We start from the raw sequence: 25908 nt of genomic DNA, 5'->3' as shown, positions 1-25908 counted from the left end.
GACTTTTGATCAGGGATATTTTTCTTTTTTTTTTTTAAATAAATTATAAATACTTTTTTATTTATCAATGTTCATCAAAGAACTTCCAAAGTTACTGAATCTTCATTTTTCAGCAATCATTCATTCCCAGAGCAGACCACCTGCAGAAAAAGAGGTATTTTTAGAAACTCAGGTTTCAAGCATCATGTCAGATCTATGGAGTCAGGGAAATGAAGATGCTAGAAATGAATGCCTCAGTTGAGGACTATTAACTGTCACAATTATTCTAAACCAGTCATGAAATAAAAGATCCACATTTTTAAATCCTAGTTTTGTTTAATTAAAAAACATCATGGAAACTTCAATCCATTACAAGGTTTAATCTTTAGTCTTTACTGAAGTAAAAATTATACATTTATTTATTTTCTCAAAAACATCTTCTCCAAAAGACTAAGGCAGTTTATTTTTAGAGATACTCAGGAGACTTGCAATCTCTTCCTTGTTGGCTCAAGTACTTTTGGCAAGGATCTACAAAGTGGCAGGCAGGTCAGCTCTGTATACAAGGCATTTCCTGTGGAAAGTTACTCATTCAAACCCAAGGGCAAAGTAAGGGTAACACTTCTGAAATGAATTTCGAAAGATCAAAAAGGGAGAGCAGCAGAGGACAGGATTGCTGGTCCTGCCAGGCTTCTCTCCAGACAGCTCGAGACAACCCCCACCCGTACCCCATATCCCAGAAGGCAGGAACAATGCTAAAAAGGTAAGTAAGTAATTTCGGCTAGCCAACTCTTCAAGTCTAATTCAAGTGCTTCCCTCACCTAGCTAGCCCCTCCTGCATTTGGTTTAGAAAAGGTAAGCCTTATCAACAATGTAAATATATCAACTCTTTTTTTCTGAAACTCAAAGGAAGAACACACTTAAAGACAAGCAAAAATGAAGCCACTCAACATTTCAAGAGACAGCAGTCCATACGGCATTGCTACCTCTTTTGTTACTGGCTACTGTGCGTCAGGAGGAGCTACCCACTGAAAGCCTCTGGGTATAAAGTCCTTGACAGAAGAGATTCTTGTCTCTTCTCATCTTGGCATTGTCTAGTTTTAAACAACAGATGGTTATTAAATGAATACATGTTCAAATAGCAGAAATGACCCTTTTTCTTGACTCTCAGGATCATATTTTCATACATCATCATCTCTGTGTGTGCTTTGTGTGTGTGAAATCAGCATATTTTAAGCATATGTTAACCAAGTTCAGTTAAGCTTAATAAATACTGAGTATCACCACCTCTCAGTACTGGTCCTCTAATTTCTTTCAATGATTTTAACCCCCAAACTGGGTTCTCTAGGTTCCTCCTGGCTCCTAAAGACAGAAAGATACCAGCTGCCATTTCCTCTTTACATTTCTAAGCAGGTTTTAGGTTCCTCTAGTTTTTCTTACAGTAAAAGCAGCAGTATCTAGAATCACCATCATACCCTATTTTTCCTTAGGAGTAGTTTTCAAATCTCTGCCTTTGTTGCTATTAAATCTTTTGACAATTTATATTTAGTACTATCCTTACTACTTCTTCAGCTTAAGCCAGTGGTTCTAAAAGAGGGGGACACATGAAAATTATCTAGGAGCTTCTGAATCAACAGGTGCTGATCATGGCTTGGGCTTGTGAATCTTGGAAAACATTCCTCGGCTGATTATAAGGTACACCTCTGGCTGAATGTAACTTACTTTCATACTAAGTCCAATTTATTAGATTCAAGGTACAACTAAGATCTTATTTAGAAAATAACATTAAAATCTATAAACATTTTTGAATTAAGGAACTTTCATGATCACTACTGGGAAGATCTAAGACTGCGAAGTATTTTTCCTTTGAAGCTATCCTCAGAAAAATGTGGTCTAACAGTCTGAGATACCAATTTAGTTAAGTTTATCTTATAACAGTGCAGACAGTAGCCTTGGATTTTACCCTGCAGTCACTGACCTGGTTACTGAGTTATATACACATGTGCATTTCAACAACAGGTCTTTACTAGCATTTAAAATAAAGCTTTAGAATTGAAGTTCAAGACTGTGTAATCCTAAAAATAAATATGTTGGAATAAAATCTCAGTAAGTGCAACGAATGAAATATAAAGTGCTTGCGATCTGCAGAGTGAAAAAGACCTAGATTCTAGTTTTAATGCCACCACCTATCCACTCTTAACATGAGCAAGTCTTTTTTTTTTTTTACTTCACTGTTCCTCCACTTCCCCATGGGGAACAGGGAAATAGGACACCTGGGACCAATGTAGATCCAAACACCTGTTCCTCTTCCAGAAGTAGTATTATGCTGACAATTAAAAAATGATATTTTCAATTCTTAGAAAGGCCCTACGTGGATTCAGATTCTTCTTCTTGTAACCAGGATTCAAAAATACATAATCAGGACATATATTAAGCAGACCTTGATAGAATGTCTGCTATTCACCACTCCCAAGATATGGTTATTCTGTTCTGGCTTCTCTCTGACAGTTTACAAAGTCTATTCATACATATGTCATTTAATCATCACAATGAAGTAGTTTGGTCATGTACTGTTCTCTCTCCTTTAAACATGAGAAAACCAAGGTTCAGAAAGCTAAGGACTTGCCCAAGACCGCACAATCAATTAAACATCAGGTCTTCTAAGTTCAAAGCTCTTGCATTTTCTTTTATACACAAATGAAGTACATAGGAATCACTCTGTCCCAATAACATAGAAAACCATATATTCTGGTCGTCACCAGTATATGCTACTCATAGCAATAACTGTATCACCTTTGAGGTCCACATGAAAGTCCAAGCCAAACTTCTGAAGCTCCTAAAAATTAGTTTTAAAGATCACCCTTTTTATCAAGGCAGGCTTAACCCTAAGCAACAGCTTACAAAACTGACTAGGAAGAAAGTTAGATTAGGAACAAGGAAATCATGTACAAATGTTGAGACTCCTTGTCTTTGAAATAATTAATAGTTAAACTTTTTAAGAAGAGCTCCCCACAACCATATTTACTTATTTCAAAAAAATGATTCACCATGGGATTTAATTAACCATCTAATCTAAAAGGCACTTAAGTATATCCTGTATACACAGATATCATACCATACATAAAATCACAAAGTATATTATGGCTCTCTTTTTATAAATGAAAAAAGTGAAATCCAGACAAGATTGTCTTGATGAATATATATGTAGCTAAAATAAAACACATGCTAAACTAGAGAACAGGAGAACCAAAGTTAAGCCTCAGGACTTTCGGCCTAGACTGTTTTCCACTACCCAGTGATACTTATCGGCTGGGGACAGGTTCCTTATCCCTCCTTGTTCACAGCTCAGTGAGTAACACTGGCCACATGTAAAATTCCAAAGAGGCAGGAAAGAGGTGAAAAGGAAAGAAGCCAGGCTATTAGTCTTGTATCAGTATGTAGCTTTGGCATCCCCTCTCAGCTATTATTAAGTTAAAAGTGGTGGTGTGGTGTGGATCTTATGGGGAGTAAGAGCACCACCAACTCTGGAGACAGAGGTTCCTGACCCTCCCTATAGGTAGTCACTTCATACCTACAGGCCTTAGTTTCCTCATTTATTTATTCATTTAATTAACAATCCTCTACTGAGCACCTACTATGTGCCAGGCACTGTTATTGGTCCTGGACATAAGACAGTGAGTAAACAGAAAATTTCTACTATCTCGGAACTTACATTCTAATTGGAGTAAAGCAAGTCAGATGATAAATACAAATTATGCAAGCAATGGTGCAGAGTAGCCAGTAGCCACATGTAGCTATTAAACAAACAATTCTGTTCCTCAGCTTTAGGAGCCACATTTCAAGGGCTCCACAGCCACACATGGCTAGTGCCTACCATACTGCAGAGTGCAGGCACAGAACGTTTTCAGCATCACAGAAAGTTCTATTGGACAGTGAGAGGATACAGTGATGGGGAACCGATGCTATTTTAGATGGAATGTTGAGGGAAAGCCTCTCCAATTAGCAGACTGGAAAAGAGATCTGAAGTAAAGGAGTGAGTCAAGTTGCTCTCTGAAGGAAGAGGTTCCAAACAAAAGAAAATTATTTATTTGTGGTACTGTTGTATACACATCACTTAAGGTCTCTTTCAGCACTAAAATTTGAATAAAAGTTCTTCAAAAAATGGTCTGAGGTTTTAGTTTTATTAGAATATAGCACAGTACAAAAGTAACAGCAAGGATTCCATTTCTGTTTTGCAGAAAACAATGCTTCCATGTGCTGCCTGCTCCACATTTAAAAGCACTTCCTAAAAACTCACAAGATTAGAAACAAAAAATAGAGAACATTTCCCTTTTAATTAAGTCAGAGAACTGAATATTTTGAACTTCCTAAGCTATGATTCTTCTGTCTCTAACATAACTCTAAAGGCTTTTGCCAAGGCCCTTCTTGAAAGCTTAATCCTCCCCCTTCCTAAATCCACCAAACACTTCTATTTTTTTTAAGATCCTGCACAGCAATGCAGGATCCCAACTGACCAGGGATCCAACCTGAGCTTCCTGCACTGGAAGCTCGGAGTCTCAACCACTGGACCACCAGGGAAGTCCCACACCTCTCAATTTATTAGCATCATTTCCTCTGTACACTAGAAAGCAAGAAGTGATAAGTTAGGCATGTTAGATTCACCAGGTAAACTACCTTTCAGGAAGAATGCTGCCCACTGATCACTAAATCTGTAATGCAACACACAAATGTGAAGCAATCAGCCTATGTTTTACCCTCCCAATAAGAAAGCAGCATGCTCACCATTTCATATCTTAAATCCCAGGGCTCTCATGCATTCCTTGTGGGCCTCAATTAGGTGTCCACAGTGCTCTTCTCCTTTCTCAATAATGCTATAAAACAAAATGTACTGGTTATCTAACAAAGTAGGCATTAACACACTGATCTCTATTTTTTTTTTATAAATATATTTATTTATTTATTTATTTTGTTGGCTGTGTTGGGTCTTCGTTGCTGCACACAGGCTTTCTCTAGTTGCAGCGAGTGGGGGCTACTCTTCATTGTGGTGTGCAGCCTTCTCATTGTGGTGGCCTCTCTTGTTGCAGAGCACGGGTTCTAGGTGTGTGGGCTTCAGCAGTTGCGGCACATGGGCTCAATAGCTGTGGCTCACAGGCTCTAGAGCGCAGGCTCAACAGTTGTGGCGAACGGGCTTAGTTGCTCTGCGGCATGTGGGATCTTCCTGGGGCAGGGATTGAACCTGTGTCCCCTGCATTGGCAGGCGGATTCGTAACCACTGCGCCACCTAGGAAGTCCCTGATCTCTGTTTTTGTTTAAAACCATGTTGCATCATGAAATCACTTAATCCAAAATAAATCTTCTTTAAAAAAAAAAACAACAAAAAAAGTAGGCATTAAGCAATTAGTGGTAAATAAGCATGCAAGATAGTGATGGGGAGTGAGGCAGAACAGATATCTTGTGGAATACAGCTGGAGTTTTAAAAAATGCTATTACACAAAATGGTTTCGTTTTTATTGGCTCTTGGGATACTTTCTTGCCCATGAAAATGTTCTACAGATAACTAGTTTTTTGGGGAGGTGAAGTAGAGGAATCTAATTAGAAGAAATATGCATATTAAATATTGCCTCTAGATAATATCCAACAAATAATACTGCTCTATAATGAAATAAACTGAATACAATTAACGTAAAATGGACAGAAAGAACAGCTTAAATTTTTGCCCATCACAATTAAATTTTTGATTCTGCCCTATATTCAAATACACCTAAATAAATCTACGTCTAGCCACAAAGCACCCAACACAAACAGCAAAAAACATGTGGCTGCCAAGAGCAGCCTGATGAGTCCCACCTAAGATGATCAAAGAACTTTTTGCTTGTAAAATTCACAAAGTAAAGACTACGACCACACAGTTTTATTTCTAAGGGATTGAAAATGTAATTTTAGCAAAAAATTTAGCTAAATTTAGCAAGTTAAGCCAAATTCAATTACAAGAAAAAACTGACTCCTGACTCTAGATATCTGGGAAGAAGCCATAGTGGTCAGAGGTAATTGATACTGAAGTAATTTAAGGAAAGGTACCTTCTCCTTCCTTCTGAATCCTACACATCCTTTAATAGCCTGGGATAGCAGGCTCTGCATAGAAATACAGCTAACCCTTTCTGATCATTTATTGAATACCGTAAATACGGGGCTAGACACCTGAGGTGGCTTACAGCATTAACCCTTACCAGTAATCCTGGAGGCACATACTTTTATTAGACCCACTTTACAGATATGACACAGATATGTTAAATAATTTGCTTAAGGTCACAAAGTTGGTGGACCAGGATTCAAACCCTGACACTGGATCCCAGGCTCTCAATCATGACACCACACTACCTGAAGGTTCAGTAAGCACTTACTGTTACTGTTGAAGCACAGTACCCGATAGTAGTCTTTCAATTCTCTCTTCACAGTATTATTTGCAAAGTACTGAGTATTAACAAAAAGCAATGAGCTCCAACTCTTATCCTCCCACTATGTCACTTATGTCCCACTATGTGGACATAAAGGGGCTGGAGACGACAGGGGTACATTCACATTATCTGAAGAGTCCTTCCGAGGTTTGTTCCACAACAGAGGCTGCATACGACAAGAACAAACAAAACCTTCTGCGGGTTGATGGTAATCTAGATGTACTATTCTGAACATTATAATGTCACCTACGTCATAGCCTGGTTGATTTTTAAACCACGAATCTATACTGTTAAGAAACGTATCCTGTGTCCTACTATGTCTAAATTTTGGGAGAAATTACCAGAAGACTTACTCTTTGATACTGCCAAACCTGGTACAGCACTCATTAATGTGAATGGCCCATACACTTTAAGCGCCTTTAAATCGAGCAGCATCTTTACCCACTGCTACGTTTTCGGACCTAAAGCAGGGCCTGACTCACAAGCGGTGCTCAAAACCCCTCTGCAGGAAGGAATGAGCGGATGAGGCGAGCCAGGGCAACCTGCCCTTCTCCAAGCCCTTCACCTGTTCCGCGAGGCTGAGCTACGGGCTGTGTCTACAGCCGGCTGACCGCGAAGCCCACAGGCTTCTGTGACCCTAAAGAGCGCCGCGCGGCAGGGCGAGGGCCACGCCGAGCCCCAAGCGGGGCAGAGGCGCCGGAGCGCCGCACGCCGAGCCTGCCGGCCGCGCTCTCTCTCCCCGGCGGCACACTGACCATGCATCGCGCGCCTTCTTGGTCTCCGGGCAGGCGCAGCAGGGCTTCAGCGGCTTCTTCTCCTGCGACTCAGATGAGGCAGAGCTCGCGACCGCCACACCCGGCATCTTTCGCGCCGAGAGTAGCAACGAGCACGCACACCCTGATCCCTCCGGCCTCAGCCAACACCGATTCGCCAGCACCCACTTCCGGCAGTCGCTCTGAGAAGAACAGGAAGTCCCGCCTCCCTCCGACAATTGGGGGGGGAAAAGAAGGGAGTTTAAAAAAAAAAAAAAGGCGCGTGCGCAGAAGAGGCAACATGGAGGTACGGCGCAGGCGCAGAGAAGCGAGATGAAAGTGCTGCGAGTTTGTAAATCCACTTGGGGAGGACCCACGAGGGATGAGAGTCGTAAGACGACTCAGAGATCTCTCAGCCCTACACCCACCACGAATGTCGAAAACCGAAGCCCGAGAAGGTGAAATGACTTGTGCACGCTAAACAAGAGAAACCACTAGTGAAAGCCATTCCTCTTGAGTATCAGATTCGTTCCCAGGATGTTACCCTCAGCATTCTCTGCCTTCTTGTCCTCCCCGCCCCCGGTTACTGATCTACTTAAAAGTGAGTAGCAAAGACATTTCAACAGTCCAATCCACGTCTTGGAAAAAAAAAACTTCCCCTACTGCTCAGAGCTCACTCACGGCCTTCAACTCCCTCTCCAACTGATTTGATTTCAGTATGAATCGTCAATCACAGGGCAGATATATCGCTTAGTAAAACTGAAAAATACTGTTTCCTTGTCATTGCTCAAATTCAGTTAATACCTCTCTACCTAGGTGGATAAGTAAACTGGTGCCTACGTTGTAATTGAATACACATAGCCATTGTGTTTTTTCCTGCAGAGAATTGTTGGAGGAAGAATGAACTTATCTTTTAAAGCAGGACTTCCAGGCATTATTAAAATAGCTGCCTAGGGATGGATATTTTGGGTAATCAAACTTTCAGTATCACCTAACCCAGATTTGTACCCGTAATTCAGAGATTTAGCTCAGGGAATCCTGAGATGTGTCTGTGAACTGGTGCTGTGTAGCAGTAATTTCTATGTGTGTATTTTCTTTTTCTGAACTTTTTGGCCACGACGGGAGGCACGTGGGATCTTAGTTCCCAACCAGGGATTGAACCCGCACCCCCTGCATTGGAAGCTCGGAGTGTTAACCACTGGACCGCCAGGGAAGTCCCTGTGTGTGTATTTTTGAAGGTACTAAGGCCATCCCCATTTTGTCATCTAAAAACTACTAATTAGCATGATTATTACTACCTTCTGGATTGATAATACATGACTATTACTACATTCTGGATTATTGTTTAATAATACAACACCTGCCCTTATATTATCCTAAGTTCACCCTTACCCACCATTCTTTCAACTAGCTATTCACTCCCATTGTTAAGTTATCTTGCTTCTCAAAGAGTGCTTCTTGAACTAGCAACAGCACTTTGAAATGTAATATACAATAAACACAGTTCAACAAATCAATGGGGAAAAGAAACTGGAAAAAATTAAATACATATGAAAGGTCAAATTAAGAAATTAATAGAAGGTAGTAGAGGAAATTAGGCCAAAGGGGTAGGGAATAACCTATTTGACAACATTTCAAAAGAACAAATTGCAAGTGAAAAAATTGAATTACATGAAAAAAAAGGCTTGAGGCTTTACAAAGGACGAGTTAAATTAATTAAACTGTTAACCATACCTGCCCCTGAGAGCTAAAGGATTCCTGCCTTGATTTATCTCTTTGCTTGTTTCAAAGCACCTGGTATTTGTCAAAGATGTTTTACAGCTGTGCTTGAAGAAATGTGCAGTGATGGGCTCTGTCTTGACCACTGGAACGTTTCTGCGTCGATGAAACCTGGCAATGTCCAACAGTTACCTTTGCTTCATTACTATGCTAAAATCTACGCCCAGGAAGGACACTTGCACTTTGCTGGCACAGTTTATGCAGTGTGCAAGGAAGTGTGGAAGACTGCACGTGCCCCAGCTGCCTCTGAAAATCTCCCCCCCACCATATCCTAGAGCCTTGATGATGTCCCTGCCTCCTAGCCCCCTAAAATTCCTTTACTCCCCTCCCCTGGGGGAGAAGGTATATTTAGAGTATGAGCTCTCTCTTCTCCATTCCTTGATCAATGAATAAAGTTTCTGCTCTGCTATACTGAACTCGGGTTTGTTTGGTTGGCAGATGCCAATTCCAAGCAAAGGATCCGTTGAGACGCCACTGACCACCCGTTGGATATCTGTAACAAAACAAGGAGGCCATTAGACTGATGTGCCTCTAATGCCATGGTGACCTATGTAAGCAAACCAAAATTAAAGCCTTTAAAAGCCTCAGGGTTAAAAATCAAAACACTAAAGGCAACCAATCACAAGCAGCTAACTGGGCTTTAAGCTGCAGCCAGTCAATGAATTTCCTTACTATTGTTCCACCTTTTTTTTATGAAAGCCTCTTCCAGAGCTCCTGTTGGTGAAGCTTTCCTAACCACTTCTGGTTTGGCGCTGCCTGATTGGAATCAATTGGAATGGAGACTGGTCCTGCCATTTTGGAAGGCAGTTAGGCAGTACCCAGTTAATTTAAGAATAGGTGCTATCCTATGACTCAGCAATTCTATTCCTGGATCTGTATTCCAAAGAACCTCCCAGCAAGTCCGTAAGGAAACACGTTCTCGGGATCATTGTCACAGCATATTTATGTAGGAGGGAATTGGAGGCAATCTGGGCATTCATCACTGGGGAGGTAGATAGGGAAATGTGGAGTAGGGGGTCCAAACTGGAAGAAATTGACAACATATACACATAGTAAAATGGACACATTTTTAAAATAGCGAGGGTACTGGAAAAAAGTCAGAATAGATACATAGCCCAATACTATTTGCATACATTTAAAGGAGGTGCACAAAAACAAAAATACGTGTATGAACACATGTGAAATGATTTGCTTATTTACACAGGATGGTTGCCTACAAGGAGAGGCAAGTGAGGACAGAGAATAAAGATAAATGCAAATAAAGTACCCTTTTAGGGACCAATGATGATAATGTGTCGTGCACAGAGAACAATTAAGTCAATCATCTCCACCTGAAGACCAGGACCAACAATGCTGGATGCATCCTGCTCTGTGCAGTTTGGAAAACACTGCTTTATGGGATAGAAATGGAATTTAATTATTTTAATGGCCTCTTTCACTACACTTTAAGGTGGTGTGGAACAAAGAGACTACACTTCTAGGTGGTGTGGAAAGTTTTATTCTAAGGGTTAGGCCACTTCCTTGCTTTTAAGTAAAAACAATCATTTTGTCATAAAGAGATATTGTGACTTTCTAGATGATGTGTGGTCATCTTGTCACATTCATTTTGGTCCCCCAACAGTAGTTAGCACATGAGAAAGCATAAATGCTTTTCACGCAGACAAATTATTCCCCCAAAGCTTTATTTTGCCCTGTTGCTGCCAAGAATCCAGATGTACTTTTTTCCGTAGAAAGATCTCCCTTAAATAAGCAGAGAAACAGACAAAAACAAAAGAAAGAAAATGTTGTTTTAACTGATTTTCCCTTTTAGTACTGTCCAATAACTCTTATATTGGCACTGATAATTCTTAATAGAGAACCCAGATTTTTCAGAATGTGCTCACTTAGAATGAATAATCAGTTGAAATAACAACATAATCTTCAGCTACAATACCTTCCATATATGTATGATTGTTGACTTTGTGAACAATCATTTAGTCTTCACAGTAGTTATAAAACCGAGCAGGGACCCTTTGAGGCCCTCCTGGGTACAAAAGCCTTTCTAGGTCCCTTGTTTCTTGTTTATAGGAAAAAGGCTTCAGCTTCCTAGACTTTCCTTGAGTCCCAGAGTACAGATTCAAATAGTGATTAGAGCAATAGAGTCACAGGACTCCTAGTTCCTCCTAAAGGGATATGCATAACAACCTCATACAGATGTGAGTGCCATCACAGGAACTAAGTCCCCACCCAGGTGGAGGGTGGTGACTTCAGGCTGAGCATAAGCACATGGGACCCCAGACTGGTTGGAACCGGAAGGCTGATGAATAAGATTCCTGGAACAGCACTGTTACCTCACCACCAACCAATCAGAAGAAAGTCACGCACCCTGTGTCTCTCCCCACAAATTTGCCTTTAAAAACCCTTCCCTGAAACCCACAGGGGAGTTCAGTTCTTTTGAGCTTGAGCTGCCCATTCTGTTTGCTGGGCCCGTATAATACACCTTTCTCTGCTCCAAACTCTGATGTTTCAGTCTGGCCTCACTGTGAGTCTGGCATGTGAACTTGGGTTCCATAACAGTTGAGTGTGTTATTTACATTTATAGAGGAGAAAATTGAGGTTCATAGACAGACATGATTTGTTCAAGATCATGTAATTTGTAAGTGACAGTCCTGTGTCTCCACAACTTCTCCCTGTAAGGTCGGTGGCCTATCTACCTTCTCAGTTTGTCTAAATGAAAGGTGAATATTATTTTAAAATTAATCATTGTTCTGTATTTAATTGTGCTACCGAACTTTTGTGTCTAGGAAATGAACAAGGAAGAAAGGAGAAATTTCCAAGAGAGTTTAGGGAGTTAAGAGACTTGTGATAAGCTGTAGACATAGATTATAGACCAAAAAACTGAAACAGTCTTTCTGCTACTGATAAAAGATTTTTCTCACCCATTGACCTTCCCTGCTTCAGTGAAGACAGGATACTTCCAGTGACCACACTCTGTGACTTTCTTAGGGTAATCTAATATTGGCAGGCCTTGCCCCACCCACACTTCCTTTAACCGGCTGTGTTCAAGTCATAAACAAGCCCTTGTTTTCCTCCCTGAGCACTGTAGGTCTTAAACTCTTTCAACAACCACTTCTTTGGGATGGAATATTCTCCTGTCCTTGAATAAAAGACCAAAGGATATTCCTTTCCAAAGTGAAATATATAGTCATTTATATCCATCTATTTAACTCTCTTGTTTCAGAATGGTACAGCTAACCCACCCATGTGGGTTATTTTTTCTTCTGCCTTTTAATTTATGAATAAGTAAGCTTTCAGATCAATAACTGATTTTTACATTAACATCATGTTTTACTTTTCTTACCCAGCCTAAATGCCTTTAGACTTATGTAATGGCCTTAAAGAAAAAGTAGGAGTATAAATTATAATGGAATGTTTCCCATTCTACCAAAGGAAAAATCTCAATAACTCACTTCCCCCAAGAAAAGCACAGCAGTTTGAGAGATTTGTAGTTACAGATTAAATTTAGAATAGGTAGCAGTGGAGACTAAAACATGAAAGATTAGATTCAACCATCTGTTTTACGGAGACAACTCGTAAGTTACTTTGTATCAAGTTGTCACTTCCCAATTCCAGTTTTAACCAGCAATACTTTAAGTCTCTGGCACTCTTTGCTGTTGCTATAATTGCTAAATTAGTAGGCAACAAGAGTTGCAATGGTGACTGTAATGGACTTTTTCACAGTACAGTGAATCTGTTACTGTATGGTGCTGTGGGGACACGAGCTACAGATGGCAGCAAGCAGCATTGCGTGGATGGGATGACAGGCCTGGTGATGTAACAAGCAACAACTAAGGAAATACTTTCCGAAATCTCTCCATGATAAAGGTATTCTTAGCCATTTTTCATGCCTGACTAACCCCACGTGTGGAGACTTTATCAAGTAAGCGTGGGTAGTTGAGGTTAGTAGAGAAGGAGTGACACCATCTGCTGAGAGAGAAGAATTACAAGGCTTGAGTTCTCATTTTGTCTAGTTAATAGGGTCAGCAGAAACTTTGTATAGTATTTACATTTCTGCTGCTGCATCAAATATGCTTTCCAACTGCCACAGACAAGTACGAGGCGGTGGCCTCATCTGAGGTTCTACTGAGGGAAAATATGTTTTTACTCTCAGATTGTTGTCAGAATTCAGTTTCTTGCTAGCTCTAATGTGTGCCAATAGCCAAATGGGATAACTTGAGCATCACAAAGTATAATGATCATAACGGATTAAAAGAATCTGATGAGCAAAAGTGAATACATTCATAATGATACTAATCAAAGCAAATCTTTTTGGTTAATATTGGAGGTTGCTATGGCACCAACTTGTTTTTCTGAAATTTGTAACTAAAGTGAAAGAATCCAGCACTCATCCAGCCTTTCCTCTATGATCCCTTTATTTCAGGATAACCAGTGAGTTGGTGAGGGAAAGTTCTTTTTACAGAGGAATCCCAGGTAAAGAAGAAAACTATCGAAGGTATTAGAAATTTACTGTTCTAGCATAAGAGGCTTAAGAGATACCAAAATGCAATGTGAAGTTTTTTTTTTCTTTGGAGATTTTGGGAAAAAAAACAACTATTAAATGACATCTTGAACTCAACCAAGGACATCTGAACATATACTATTAGATACCAACTATTAATTTTGTTAGGTGTGATAATGGCAATTAAATTAAAAATCCGTATCAGTTTGAGATGCAGATTTAGGGTAAAATAATGTCTGGGTTTGTTTGAAAATACTCAAGCAAAGAGGGGGGCAGGAGATAGGTAAAACTAGATTGGCAAAATGTTGGTAATTGTTGACTCTCTGATGGTTAGTGACGGCTCATCACCTTCTCCTATGTCAAAAAAATTTCCATACTTTTAAAAAGCAGAGCCTGTGACTACTGCAACACATCCTCTTCAGCTGATTTTAAAGCCCAGGACTCAGAAAGGGGTAGCAGAATGCGGATCAACAGTGAACAAATTACCCAGCCCACCCCAAACGCTGATACCCAGAGCCAGAGCTCATGCTGTGCTGTCATTCAGGAGCTTGGATTCCTCAGCTCGAACAAGCCCCGCGGAAAGGGGATGTCCGAAATGAAAGCCCCCAGCTATCCTAGAAGGTTCTGAGATTTCCCAGGGATTTCCGAAAAAGGGTACGGAGGAGTGTGACCCGCAGGTGGCTGCAGGATTTGAGCACCAGCCTTTTCCCCAGCCTGCGCGCCCCGACGCTAACTCCCCGTCGGCGGCTGAATTCTCGCGGCTTGGTCACGGGAGTGAAGCAGGAAGTGAGGCCGTCCCTCTGACGCCCCTCCCCACCCCTCGCCCGGCCCCGCCCCGCCCCACCCCTCGCCCGACCCCGCCCCGCCCCACCCCTCGCCCGGCCCCGCCCCTCCCCTCCTCGCCCCTCCCCGCCCCCTCCCCTCCCCGCCCTCGCCTCCCCAACCTCCCCTTCCCCTCCCCACCCGCCTCCTCTCCTCCCCACCCTCGCCTCCCCACCCCCCCTTCCCCTCCTCAGGCCTGGTCTCCTTCTCTCCTCTTCCCCCACCCCTCATGCTCCTCTCCTCGGCGCACTTTCCCGCCCCTTCCGCTCCTTCCTTGCCATCACTCGGTGCCTCCTCCCTCACGCCAGCCCGCCCCTCCCTTCACGAGCCTCGCCTCGTATTGTCCCTCGGCCCGGCCCCGCCCCGCCCCGCCCCTTCCTTGCCATCTCTCTTGTCCTCCCCGCTCACGCGAGCCCCGCCCCTTTCCTGGATTGGCTCCCTCTCCTCGCCCAGCCTTCGCTCCTCGCGGGGGTTACCATAGCTACGGTGCACGCAGCAGCTGTCTCCCTTGTCGGTCGTGGCTGGCTGCGGGGTAGAGCCGGCACCATGAGTCACGTCGTGACCATCGAAGAGCCCCAGGCCAAGCCGCAGGTGTCTCAGACCCGGTGCGGAGGCAGGTCGGGGGCCTGGGGCAACATCTCTGCCAATCGAACGTATGATTTTCTCTACGGTAAGGGCGGCTCCAGACCTCCCTCCTGAGTTGTGGACTCCTAGGCCAGGTGGGCTTGGAGACGGTGGGACCTGGCGGGGGGCGCGGCGGGGCAAAGACGAGCCTCAGGACGCAGCCCTAGCCCGCGGTGGTCTTCTGTTGGGTGGGGGCAGCTCCAGACACTACAGGTGGTGGCTCTCTCGGGGGGCGGGGGGGGGGGGACGGGTCTCGGAGGCCGCAGGTGCGCTCTGCATCTCCGAGCACTGAGCGGGGACAGCTGACTCTTCACCCTCTTTTTCTGATAATTTGCACAGCCCTAAGCAGTCTTCCTGAATCCCGTTCCTGGACTTGGAGGGTCACTCAACGCTCCCGCGTGCAAACTGCATAAAATGCCCAGAGAGAATGACCTTCCTGCCCCCATTCGCTGGGCACTCCAAATTTGGCATTCTAGGTAGAAAAGGGCCAGTTCATCTCATCTTTGCTTTTAGGTTTCTCTTTTTAAGCTTATTCTTATCCATCGAAATAATGCTTATAAACTAGGTTCTTTGGGCCAGTAAAGCCCCATTTTATTTGAATGCCCTGATTGTTGATTTATGTTCTGTCGCTCCTACTGGACCATAAATTCCTTGAGTTCTTTAAGTTATTGTTCTATGCATTTTTGTAGCCTTCTCAGCACCTATTCCAGTGCTGGTACATATGTTAGGTGCTATATAATTTATTATGAATTATTTGTTGAATTTACTCCCACGGTAATTATAATCAGTAAAGCATGATTTTTTCCAGTTTTGCCCTCTTCACCCTACTTTTAACAATGTGGTATCTCCTCTGGGAATCCCAGGGTTTCCTTTGGATGCAAATCTGTAGGGTAGCCATTTCCTGGTGTTGGGAATGTGTAATGATCGCTTACATTTGTATGGTGCTTTACAGTTAACACCATTCTTTTATAAATCTTACCTCACTCATATACCATTTTGCATTTGACTTGACTTTATGTAAATACTTTGTATCTCTCAAGTGCCTCACTTGAAGTGCCCACAATACTTCGTCAATACTTCGTCGCTTCCCTGAATCTACATTTGTGGATGGATTAGTAGCTATACTACTGCCCTGCTAATTTGTCTTTTAAATATGATATATTTTTCCTAGCTTCCAAAAATATTTCACAATACTTCCTGGGTTTCTCATGAACTCTTTCTTCCTTTCTTTTCCCCCAGAATCTGCAATTTATTATACTTTTCCCAAAAAGTAATCATTATGTTTTGGGGTTTGAAACACTCTTCTCACCATTACTTGGTTGTAACAACTTCCTGTGCTTGTTAGAACTCTTTTTACAGTATGGGTGAGTTGGCTGAAGGGCTTTTTCATGATTTCCATGGAAAAATTTCTCCCATAAAATTCATGGCCTTTTGATAACATTAGGCCTGGGAGCCAAAGGATTCGTGTTCAAGATATTAACTGCCGATCAATAAGTTGCTAACTTCTTTATTTTTTAATAAAGTTTTTGAAGTATGGTTGATTTACAATACTGTGTTAGTTTCAGGTATACAGCAAAGTGATTCAGTTATATATATATATATATATTTTTAGGATCATTTTCCAGTGTAGGTAATTATTAATTTACAGTAAATCCTTGTTGCTTATATAGTTTATGTATAGTAGTTTGTATCTGTTAATCCCATACTCCTAATTTATCCCGCCTACCTCCCTTTCCCCTTTGGTAACCGTAAATTTGTTCTCTGTGTCTGCGAGTCTGTTTCTGTTTTGTATGTACATTCATTTGTATTATTTTTCAGATTCCCCATATAAGTGTATCTTATAATATTTGTCTTTCTGTCTGACTTCGTTAAGTATAATATCCTCTAGGTTCATCCATGTTGCTGCAAATGGCAATATTTCTTTCTTTTTTTATGGATGAATAATATTTCACTGTGTGTGTGTATATATATACACCACATCTTCTTAAGCCAGTCATCTGTTGATGGGCACTGGATTGCTTCTGTGTCTCAGCTATCGTAAATACCGCTGCTGTGAACATTGGGGTGCAGGTATCTTTTCAAATTAGAGTTTTCACTTTTTACAGATATGCACCTAGAAGTGGGATCAGTGGATCATATGTTAGCTCTAGTTTTAGTTTTTTAAGACACCTCCATACTGTTTTACATAGCGGCTGCACCAATTTATACATTCCCACCAACAATGTGGAGGGTTTCCTTTTCTGCACACCCTCTTAGGCATTTATTATTTATAGACTTTTTGATGATAGCCATTCTGACCACTGTGAGGTGATACCTCATTGTGGTTTTGATTTGCATTTCTTTAATAATTAGCCATGTTGAGCAACTTCTCATATGTCTCTTGGTCATCTGCATGTCTTCTTTGGAAAATGTTTAGGTCTTCTGCCCATTTTTTGATTGGGTTGTTTGTTTTTGATATTGAGTTGTGTGAGCTGTTTGTATATTTTAGTTATTAACCCCTTGTTGGTCACATCGTTTGCAAATATTTTCTCCCATGCTGTAGGTTTTTTTCATTTTATTGATGGTTTGCTTTACTGTGCAGAAGATTTTAAGTTTGATTAGGTGCCATTTGTTTATTTTTGCTTTTATTTCTTTTGCCTTGGGAGACTGATCTAAAAAAATATTGCTACAATTTATGTCAGAGAATGTTTTCCCTATATTCTCTTATAGGAGTTTTATGTCATATTTAGGGCTTTAAATCATTTATTTTTAAGATTTTTTTTTTTTTTTGATGTGGAACATTTTAAAAGTCTTTATTGAATTTGTTACAATATTGCTTCTGTTTATGTTTTGGTTTTTTGGCCGTGAAGCATGTGGGATCTTAGCTCCCCGACCAGGGGTCGAACCTACACCCCCGTGCATTGGAAGGCAAAGTCTAACCACCAGACTGGCAGAGAAGTCCTAGGTCTTTAAATCACTTTCAGTTTATTTTTGTAAATGGTTTGAGGGAGCGTTCTAATTGCATTAATTTACATGCAGCTGTCCAGCTTTCCCAACACCACTTGTTGAAGAGACTGGTTTTCTCCATTGTCTATTCTTGCCTCCTTTGTCATAGATTAATTGACCATAGGTGCATGGGATTATTGCTGGGCTCTCTATTCTGTTCTGTTGATCAATATGTCTGTTTTTGTGCCAATACCATGCTGTTTTGATTACTGTAACTTTATAGAATAGTCTGAAGTCTGGAAGGTAATGTCTCCAGTTTTGTTTTTTTTCCCCTCAGGATTGCTTTGACAATTCTGGGTCTTTTGTGGTTCCATATAAATTTTAGGATTATTTGTTCTAGCTGTGTGAAAAATGTCATGGGTATTTTGATAGGGATTGTATTAAATCTGTAGATTGCTTTGGGTGGTAAGGCCATTTTAACAATACTAATTCTTCCAATCCATGGGATATATTTCCATTTCTTTGGATCATCTTCAGTTTCCATTATCAGTGTTTTATAGTTTCCAGTGTACAGGTCTTTCATTTCCTTAGTTGACTTTATTCCTAGATATTTCTTTATTGACACAATTTTAAATGGAACTTTTTTAAGCTTTCTCTTTATAATATTTCATTGTTAGTATAAAGAAATGCAACAAATTTCTGTATATTAATCTTGTATTCTGCTTCCTTGCTGAATTCATTTATTAGTTCTAATAGTTTTTATATGAAGACTTTAGGGTTCTCTATATAGAGTCTCATACCATCTGCAGATAGTGACAGTTTTACTTCTTCCCTTCCAATTTGGATACTTTTTCTTTTTCTTGTCTCATTGCTATGGCTAGGACTTCCAATACTATGTTGAATAGAGGTGGTAAGAGTGGGCATCCTTGTCTTGTTCCTGAATTTAGCTAGCAGGCTTTCAACTTTTTACTATGAAGTATTGTGTTGGCTGTGGGTTTGTGGTTTATTATGTTCAGATATGTTCCCTCTATACCACTTTGGTGAGAGTTTTTATCATGAATGGATGTTAAATTTTGTCAGATGTTTTTTCTGTATGTATTTAGATGATCGTGTGGTTTTTGTCTTTTGTTAATGTGGTGTATCACATTGATTGATTTGTGTACGTTGAACCATCCTTGCTACCCTAGAATGAATCCAACTTGATAATCGTGTATGATCCTGTTTATGTATTGTTGGATTTGGTTTGCTAATATTTTGTTGAGGATTTTTGTATCTATATTCATCAAAGATATTGGCCTGTAATTTTGTTTCTTGGTAGTGTCTTTGTCTGGTTTTGGTATCAGGGTGATGGTAGTCACAGAGTGACTTTGGGGGTTTTCCCTGCTCTTAAATTTTTGGAATAGTTTGAGCAGGATAGGTGTAAATTCTTTTTTGTATATTTGGTAAATTCCATAGTGAAGCCACCCAGCCACCCAGGACTTTTCTTTGACAGGAGATTTTTGCTTGTTTGTTTATTTATTTTTTAAGTATAGTTGATTTACAATGTGGAGGGAGCTTTTTTTTTTTTTAATTACAGATTCTATTTCACTTCAGTGATTGGACTGTTCAAATTATCTGTTTCTTCTTGGCTCAGTTTTGGCATGCTGTATGTCACTAGAAACTTGTCCATTTCTTCTAGATTGTCCAATTTGTTGGCATATAACTGTTCACAGTATTGTCTTATGATTTTTTGTATTTCTGTGGTATTTGTTATTTCCTCTTTCATTTCTTATTTTATGTATTTGGGTCCTCTCTCGTTTCTTCTTGGTGAGCCTGTCTAGAGGTTTGTCAATTTTTGCTCCTCTTTTCAAACAAAACAAAACAAAACACCCACCGCTTGGTTTTATTAATCTTTTCTATGGTTATTTGATCTCTATCTTATTTATTTCCTCTCTGATTTTTATTATTTCCTTCCTTCTGCTGACTTTGGGTTTTGTTTGTTCTTCTTTTTCTTTTTCCTAAGCTCTTTATTGGAATATAATTGCTTTACACTGTTGTGCCAGTTTTGCTGTACAACAAAGTGAATCAGCTGTATTTATACATATATCCCCATATCCCCTCCCTCCTGAGAGTCCTTCCCACCCTCCCTATCTCAGACCTCTAAGACATCTCCCATCATTGAGTTGATCTCCCTGTGTTATGCAGCAGCTTCCCACTAGCTATGTATTTTACATTTGGTAGTGTATATAGGACAATGCTACTCCCTCACTTCATCCCAGCTTCCCCTTCGCCCCCCCACCCTGTGTCCTAAAGTCCGTTCTCTACATCTGCATCTTTATTCTTGCCCTGTCACTGGGTTCATCAGTACCATTTTTTTAGATTCCATATATATGAGTTAGCACATGGTATTTGTTTTTCTCTTTCTGGCTTCTCTCTGTATTGCAGTCTCTAGGTCCATCCACCTCACTACAAATAGCTCAATTTCATTCCTTTTTATGGCTGAGTAATATTTCATTGTATATATGTGCCACATCTTCTTTATCCATTCATCTGTTGATGGGCATTTAGGTTGCTTCCATGTCCTGGCTATTGTAAATAGTGCTGCAGTGAACATTATGGTACATGTTTCTTTTTGGATTATGGTTTTCTCAGGGTATATGCCTAGGAGTGGGATTGAGGGGTCACATGGTAGTTCTATTTTTACTTTTTTAAGAAACCTCCATTCTGTTTTCCATAGTAGCTGTACCAATTTACATTACCACAACAGTGCAGGAGGGTTCCCCTTTCTCCGCACCCTCTCCAGCATTTATGGTTTCTAGATTTTTTGATGATGGCCATTTCTGACCAGTGTGAGGTAATACCTCACTGTGGCTTTGACTTGCATTTCTCTAATGATTAGTGATGTTGAGCATCTTTTCATGTGTTTGTTAGCCATCTGCATGTCTTCTTTGGAGAAATGCCTATTTAGGTCTTCTGCCCATTTTTTGATTGGGTTGTTTGTTTTTTTGATATTGAGCTGGATGAACTGTTTATATATTTTGGAGATTAATCCTTTGTCTGTTGATTCGTTTGCAAATATTTTCTCCCATTCTGAGGACTGTCTTTTCCTCTTGCTTATAGTTTCCTTTGCTGTGCAGAAGCTTTTAAGTTTCATTGGGTCCCACTTATTTATTTTTGTTTTTATTTCCATTACTCTAGGGGTTGTTTCATTATTTTTTTTTTCAGGGCATTTCTCTTGTTCTGTTGATTGAAAATATTTCCTATGCTTTTTAATTTTACTTAACTTTCTCTGTCTCTATGAATTTAGGAGAAACAGCTACCTACTGTGGTAGCTTGAAGGGTTTTTTTTTTAACAAATTTATTTATTTAATCATTTGTTTATTTATTTATTGGCTGCATTGGGTCTTCATTGCTATGCACGGGCTTTCTCTAGTTGTGGTAAGCAGGGGCTACTCTTTGTTGCAGTGTCCAGGGTCTCATTGCGGTGGCTTCTCTTGTTGCAGAGCACAGGCTCTAGGCACACAGGCTTCAGTAGTTGTGACACATAGGCTCAATAGTTGTGGCTTGCGGGCTGTAGAGTGCAGGCTCAGTAGTTGTGGCGCATGGGCTTAGTTGCTCCGTGGCATGTGGGTCTTCCCGGACCAGGGATTGAACCTGTGTCCCTTTCATTGGCAGGCAGATTCGTAACCACTGCGCTACCAGGGAAGTCCCCTGAAGGGGTGTTTTTATGTGGAATTAACCCTGCATAGATTGTGTGTCTCCAATATTTTTGGTGCAAGGGCTGGTTTCGATATGGAGGCCAGGATGGCTTTCCTCAGGGTGTGCTGGTCATCAGCCCCTTGATAGGGGGTGTGGTTGGTGTTGTAGTATCTAGAGCCTATGCTGAATGTGAGGCAGGGCTTCCCCTCTGCTCTGGGGCTGTCATCATCCGGTTGGGGTGGTTTCTACTCCCCAGTTGCTGGAATAGAAGGCCTGAGGGTTTGATCAGACTCCGTAGCCCTTGAGTATGCAGCCTGCCCCAAGGGAGGTAAATCTTGAAACAGAAAACCTGTGCACCACCTGTGTAGGCATCTGTGGTTCCACTCAGAAGCAGTCCAGGTTCGCTTCCCTTTCTCTGCTGTGTTCATCCCAAATCTAGAGCAAGGCTGTGGTGTGGAGTGCTTGGGGCTGGAGTATTTGCTAGGCTGGGGCTGGGGGTCAGGTTGTTGTGGTTGCAGGAGCTGAGCTGGCTGCTTTGCCACGTGAGATCTGGGCTGCCTCTGTGGCAGTCTTCTCCCAGGACCATCCTGCCCCAGATGTAGTGCTAAGCTGTGGTGTGGAGTGGGTGGAGCCAGGCGCTCTTGCTGGAAAATGAACTGCTGCATACTCCTGCCCAGAGCCTGTCTGCCAGAGATTCAATACTTAACCACTGCACACCTGTGGTGCCACCAGGTATGCATGCTGACAATTTCTGCCCAGCTAGACCCACTGCCCCCGTGCTCACACTTATAATGGGCTCTGCAGCACCCCCAGCTCACACCCCTGGCCCTCTGGTCTGTCTCTGCACAGCTAGACCGGGTCTCTGCCCAGATCTCATGCCAAGCTGTGGTGTGGACTGAGTGGGCCCAGGGCATTCGCCCTTTGGGATTGGGAAGTGCAGTGAGGTGGCATCCACCAGTGCAAGGCTCCCTCTGCCCTGATTGTTAGCAAGCCAGCACGTGTGCATTCCTATCGAGCAGAGTCTAGGCTTCTTCTGTTTTTCTGTCTATGTCAGTGAATTTCCCAGCAGGCGAGGGGGCTTTTCTCCTCTGTGCAGGATCCCAGGAATGGGATGGCAAATTGTGGCTCGACCTGCTCACTCCTGAGAGTGAAGGTTCACCCATGTGGACCTTCTCTTCCTTTCAGATCCCTCCCAGAGATGGAGGTCTTGAGCCGATGCCTTTTTTTCCCCCCATCATACCTGGTTTCATGGAGATCTTTATTGCAGCTTTAGTTATATAAGAGTTCTTCTGCCAGTTTCCAGTTTTCTTTGAGAATTGTTCCACATGTAGATGTATTTTTGATGTGTTTGTGGGGGGAGGTGAGCTCCATGTCCTCCTACTCCACCATCTTGATCGCCTCAGTTGCTGACTTCTTAAAGCCTCAGTTTCCTTTTCTATAAAATGGAGGTCTAGTGCCAGCCTCATTGGGTCTTTTGAGGGTTAAAAGGAATATTGCATGTAAAGCACTTAATAACTGCCTAGAAGTAAGCAAGTGATAACCTGGTGGCTGCTGTTACTTGAGCATCTCAGAGGCCTCTCTACTGCCATTTGAGCGCTGATTTTTGAGCACAGCTGTAGGCTATGTTGTAGAATGTATAGCCACAAATCATACAGTATTGTGTCATTATCTTCTATAGCTGCAAAATTGTTTCTATAGATATCACGTCTTCACACTCCTTATGGAAATAAGAGGAGAATGGTTTATTACTTATTATTCAGACTTAAGGGAACTGTGGGTTAAGTTAATTCCGGATGACCAGCACAATTACAACCACTGACCCAGTGATATCAAGTTGAGAAGTGATGGGAACTGGGCTGATTAGGAATGAAGAGGCCAGGTTTTATGGCCTCAAATTATAGGCTACTGAATTTGAAGACAGAATGAATGCACCTTTTAAACAGAAGAAAAAATATAGCTTCAACATCTCTGATATATTGGAAATAGTATAGGACAAAGTGAAATTTCTACATACTCATTTTAAGTGATATAAAAGATGTCACTGGGTCAGCGATTGCAATTGTACTCTTCGTCTGAAATTGGGTAACTGAGGACTTATTAGGTTCTGGAAATTGACTTACATCAGCTAAATTCCAAAGAGACTTAGTGCTAAATCACAATACCAATTTAATAATTTCTGTGGAGAAATATCTGTTACCAAGATGTCTAGAGTAGTTGGTCAAGCTATTTGTTTCTCAAGAGATGTCTGCTTGAGAAATCAATCTCTGTCTGAAGAGTGCTTGTGAATATAATGTCAGATTGTTTGATTTTAAGGGGTAGTGTAGTCAATCATGAATATTCTTTTGCCACTTCAGAGATATACCTAACAAACACATACGTATAGCAGCAGGGCAATCTTTTTTGAACTTGGAGAAATAACTTAGTCCCATCTTAAGGGATGAATTCTGAAAATAGCTGATCTTGTTTATTTCTTATTGGAGAGTGACGTTTTCTTACCCTGTCTACCAGTTCTGGGTGATACACTGTTTGTGTCTCCCCTGCGAACTGAATATGGGAGATAGTACCCGTAGTTGTTGTTTCTTTCCCTTGGAAATGCGTGTAGTGTGTGTATACATGGTCTTTCCTCTTGGAATATTTCCAGGACTATCCAGACCCAGAATGTGGTTTGTTCATAGCAGAGGAGAGAGCCTGTTTAGGCTCTGGTGCTTAAAAACATGCTCAACCTTCTCTCTGCATTCCGATTCCATTAACTGACCTTGGAATACACAGAAAAGAAATGCATCTCATAGACCCTCACTGGTGGTAGAGTAATAGGGCTATAAGCTGCTGCAGAGTTAGGCAATATCTAAATTTTCTAATTTGTTTTCCAATGAAGAAATTACGTTTCTTTACTGTTATTCTCTGCGTAGGAGGAGATACGTTCTATTCCTTATACTACCTTATTGTTTATTTCGCAGATCCGTTGTTTATTGTGTCAAGTGAGAAAGACCACAACCAGGCAAATATTCAGGCCACCCGGATTCGAAGCAAACTGGTAGGTCTTATTCATCCACGAAGGCAGCCTAATGAACCTGAACCATCTAGTTTGGTTAAGTGCACTGATCAGATTGACTAATCACCGGATCTCCACTGGATGTTATATTCTGCAGAAATTACTTTCCCATGACTACCAGGGGACAAGGTATCTTAATACTTGTGGCCCAATGTGAAGATTAACTAATAGTGAATAAAGGACTCATAACCTAAATGATTTCAATGAGAGAAGTAATATATGCCTGTGTTGAAAGAATTCAAGTAGTACAAAAGCATATGCGGATGAACTCAGTGACAAGAACAAGGACGCAGATGCAGAGAATGGACTGGAGAACTCGAGGTTTGGGGGGGGCGGGGGGTGAAGGGGAAGCTGAGACGAAGTGAGAGAGTAACACAGACATATATATAGTACCAACGGTAAAATAGATAGCCAGTGGGAAGTTGTTGTATAACAAAGGGAGTTCAACTTGAGGATGGAAGATGCTTTAGAGGACTGGGCCGGGGGGGTGGGGGGGGGTGGGGGGGGTGGGGGGGCTCGGGGGAGGGTGGGGGGGAGTCGAGGGAGGGAGGGAATACAGGGATATGTGTATAAAAACAGATGATTGAACTTGGTGTACCCCCCAAAAAATAATAAATAAATAAATAAAATTAAACAGTCTATAAAAAAAAGCATATGCGATATAAAGTAAATGCTACCCTCAGCCCTCTCCGCATAATCATCCATCAGCATCAGTTTCTCAATTATCCTGCTAGAGATAGTCTGTGTACATACCAATAGCCTATGCCCTATACACTTGTTTTGTACCTTTTAAAAGTTTGCAGTTGTAAAATACTTTAGAAAATCTGATGGTATAATTTATGTCCTTTTCCCTCCTGCCTTTCTGTCCTAACATTAGAGAAGGGTTCCCAGGTTTAGAACCATGTTCAGTAGCCTGTTCCATTATCCAAGATATTCTGTGTATTGGAGCAAGGCAGATCCCGTTCCATCATTCATCAGTCGGGACTGGAAGGGACATGAGGAGAGACACAGAGAAGCCCTCCGGCAACTTGCCGCGTAAGTGTCAGATAGCTTCAGCTGCTACTCATGTTTGTAATGAATGCATTTTTCTTCTTAAAAGTTTTATTTATTCATTCAGAATTATTTTAAAATGTACAGTTGTGATGGTATACCTAGACCAATTGAGATCAAGTTCTCTTTCTTAACCCCTTTGACCAAAACAAACCTGATTCAGGAGCAGTAGTTACAGGTTTAATGGTTAGTAGATGTTCTCCAAAGGTTGGAATGAATATGTATATTAAATGATAATTTTTCATCAAAGGTAGAGATAAATGTATTTGTTGTTTCTTTGATCCATCCTAGAAACTG

The 25908-nt window shown here is 41.3% G+C and overlaps 2 protein-coding genes across 5 annotated transcripts in view; one reads left to right on the top strand and one right to left on the bottom strand.

Annotated features, from left to right (window-relative positions):
• On the bottom strand, positions 1 to 7373 carry LOC130829942 (cytochrome c oxidase copper chaperone). The gene is made up of 3 exons (XM_057696584.1): positions 7187 to 7373; positions 4759 to 4847; positions 1 to 140 (listed from the first exon to the last, which is right to left on the bottom strand). Exons 1-2 carry the CDS (start codon positions 7291 to 7293, stop codon positions 4763 to 4765), a joined length of 192 nt encoding a protein of 63 aa, XP_057552567.1. The 5' UTR covers positions 7294 to 7373; the 3' UTR covers positions 1 to 140; positions 4759 to 4762.
• Positions 7374 to 14715: 7342 nt separating this feature from the next.
• The window catches only part of CFAP91 (cilia and flagella associated protein 91), a 122758-nt gene continuing 111565 nt past the window's right edge, over positions 14716 to 25908 (top strand). For 3 of the 4 annotated variants that reach the window (XM_057697567.1, XM_057697569.1, XM_057697568.1), the window contains exons 1-3: positions 14716 to 14952; positions 24467 to 24543; positions 25439 to 25596. In XM_057697567.1, the coding sequence (XP_057553550.1) occupies positions 14829 to 14952; positions 24467 to 24543; positions 25439 to 25596 (359 nt within the window). In that variant the 5' untranslated portion in view covers positions 14716 to 14828. Of the gene's footprint in view, positions 14953 to 24466; positions 24544 to 24658; positions 24691 to 25438; positions 25597 to 25908 lie in introns of those variants that run through there. The other variant, XM_057697570.1, reaches the window with a different exon arrangement.

Source organism: Hippopotamus amphibius, chromosome 10 (genome assembly GCF_030028045.1).
Source record: "Hippopotamus amphibius kiboko isolate mHipAmp2 chromosome 10, mHipAmp2.hap2, whole genome shotgun sequence".
NCBI lineage: Eukaryota > Metazoa > Chordata > Mammalia > Artiodactyla > Hippopotamidae > Hippopotamus > Hippopotamus amphibius.
Note: the sequence above shows the minus strand (reverse complement) of the source record. Positions and strands in the feature narration are given on the sequence as shown.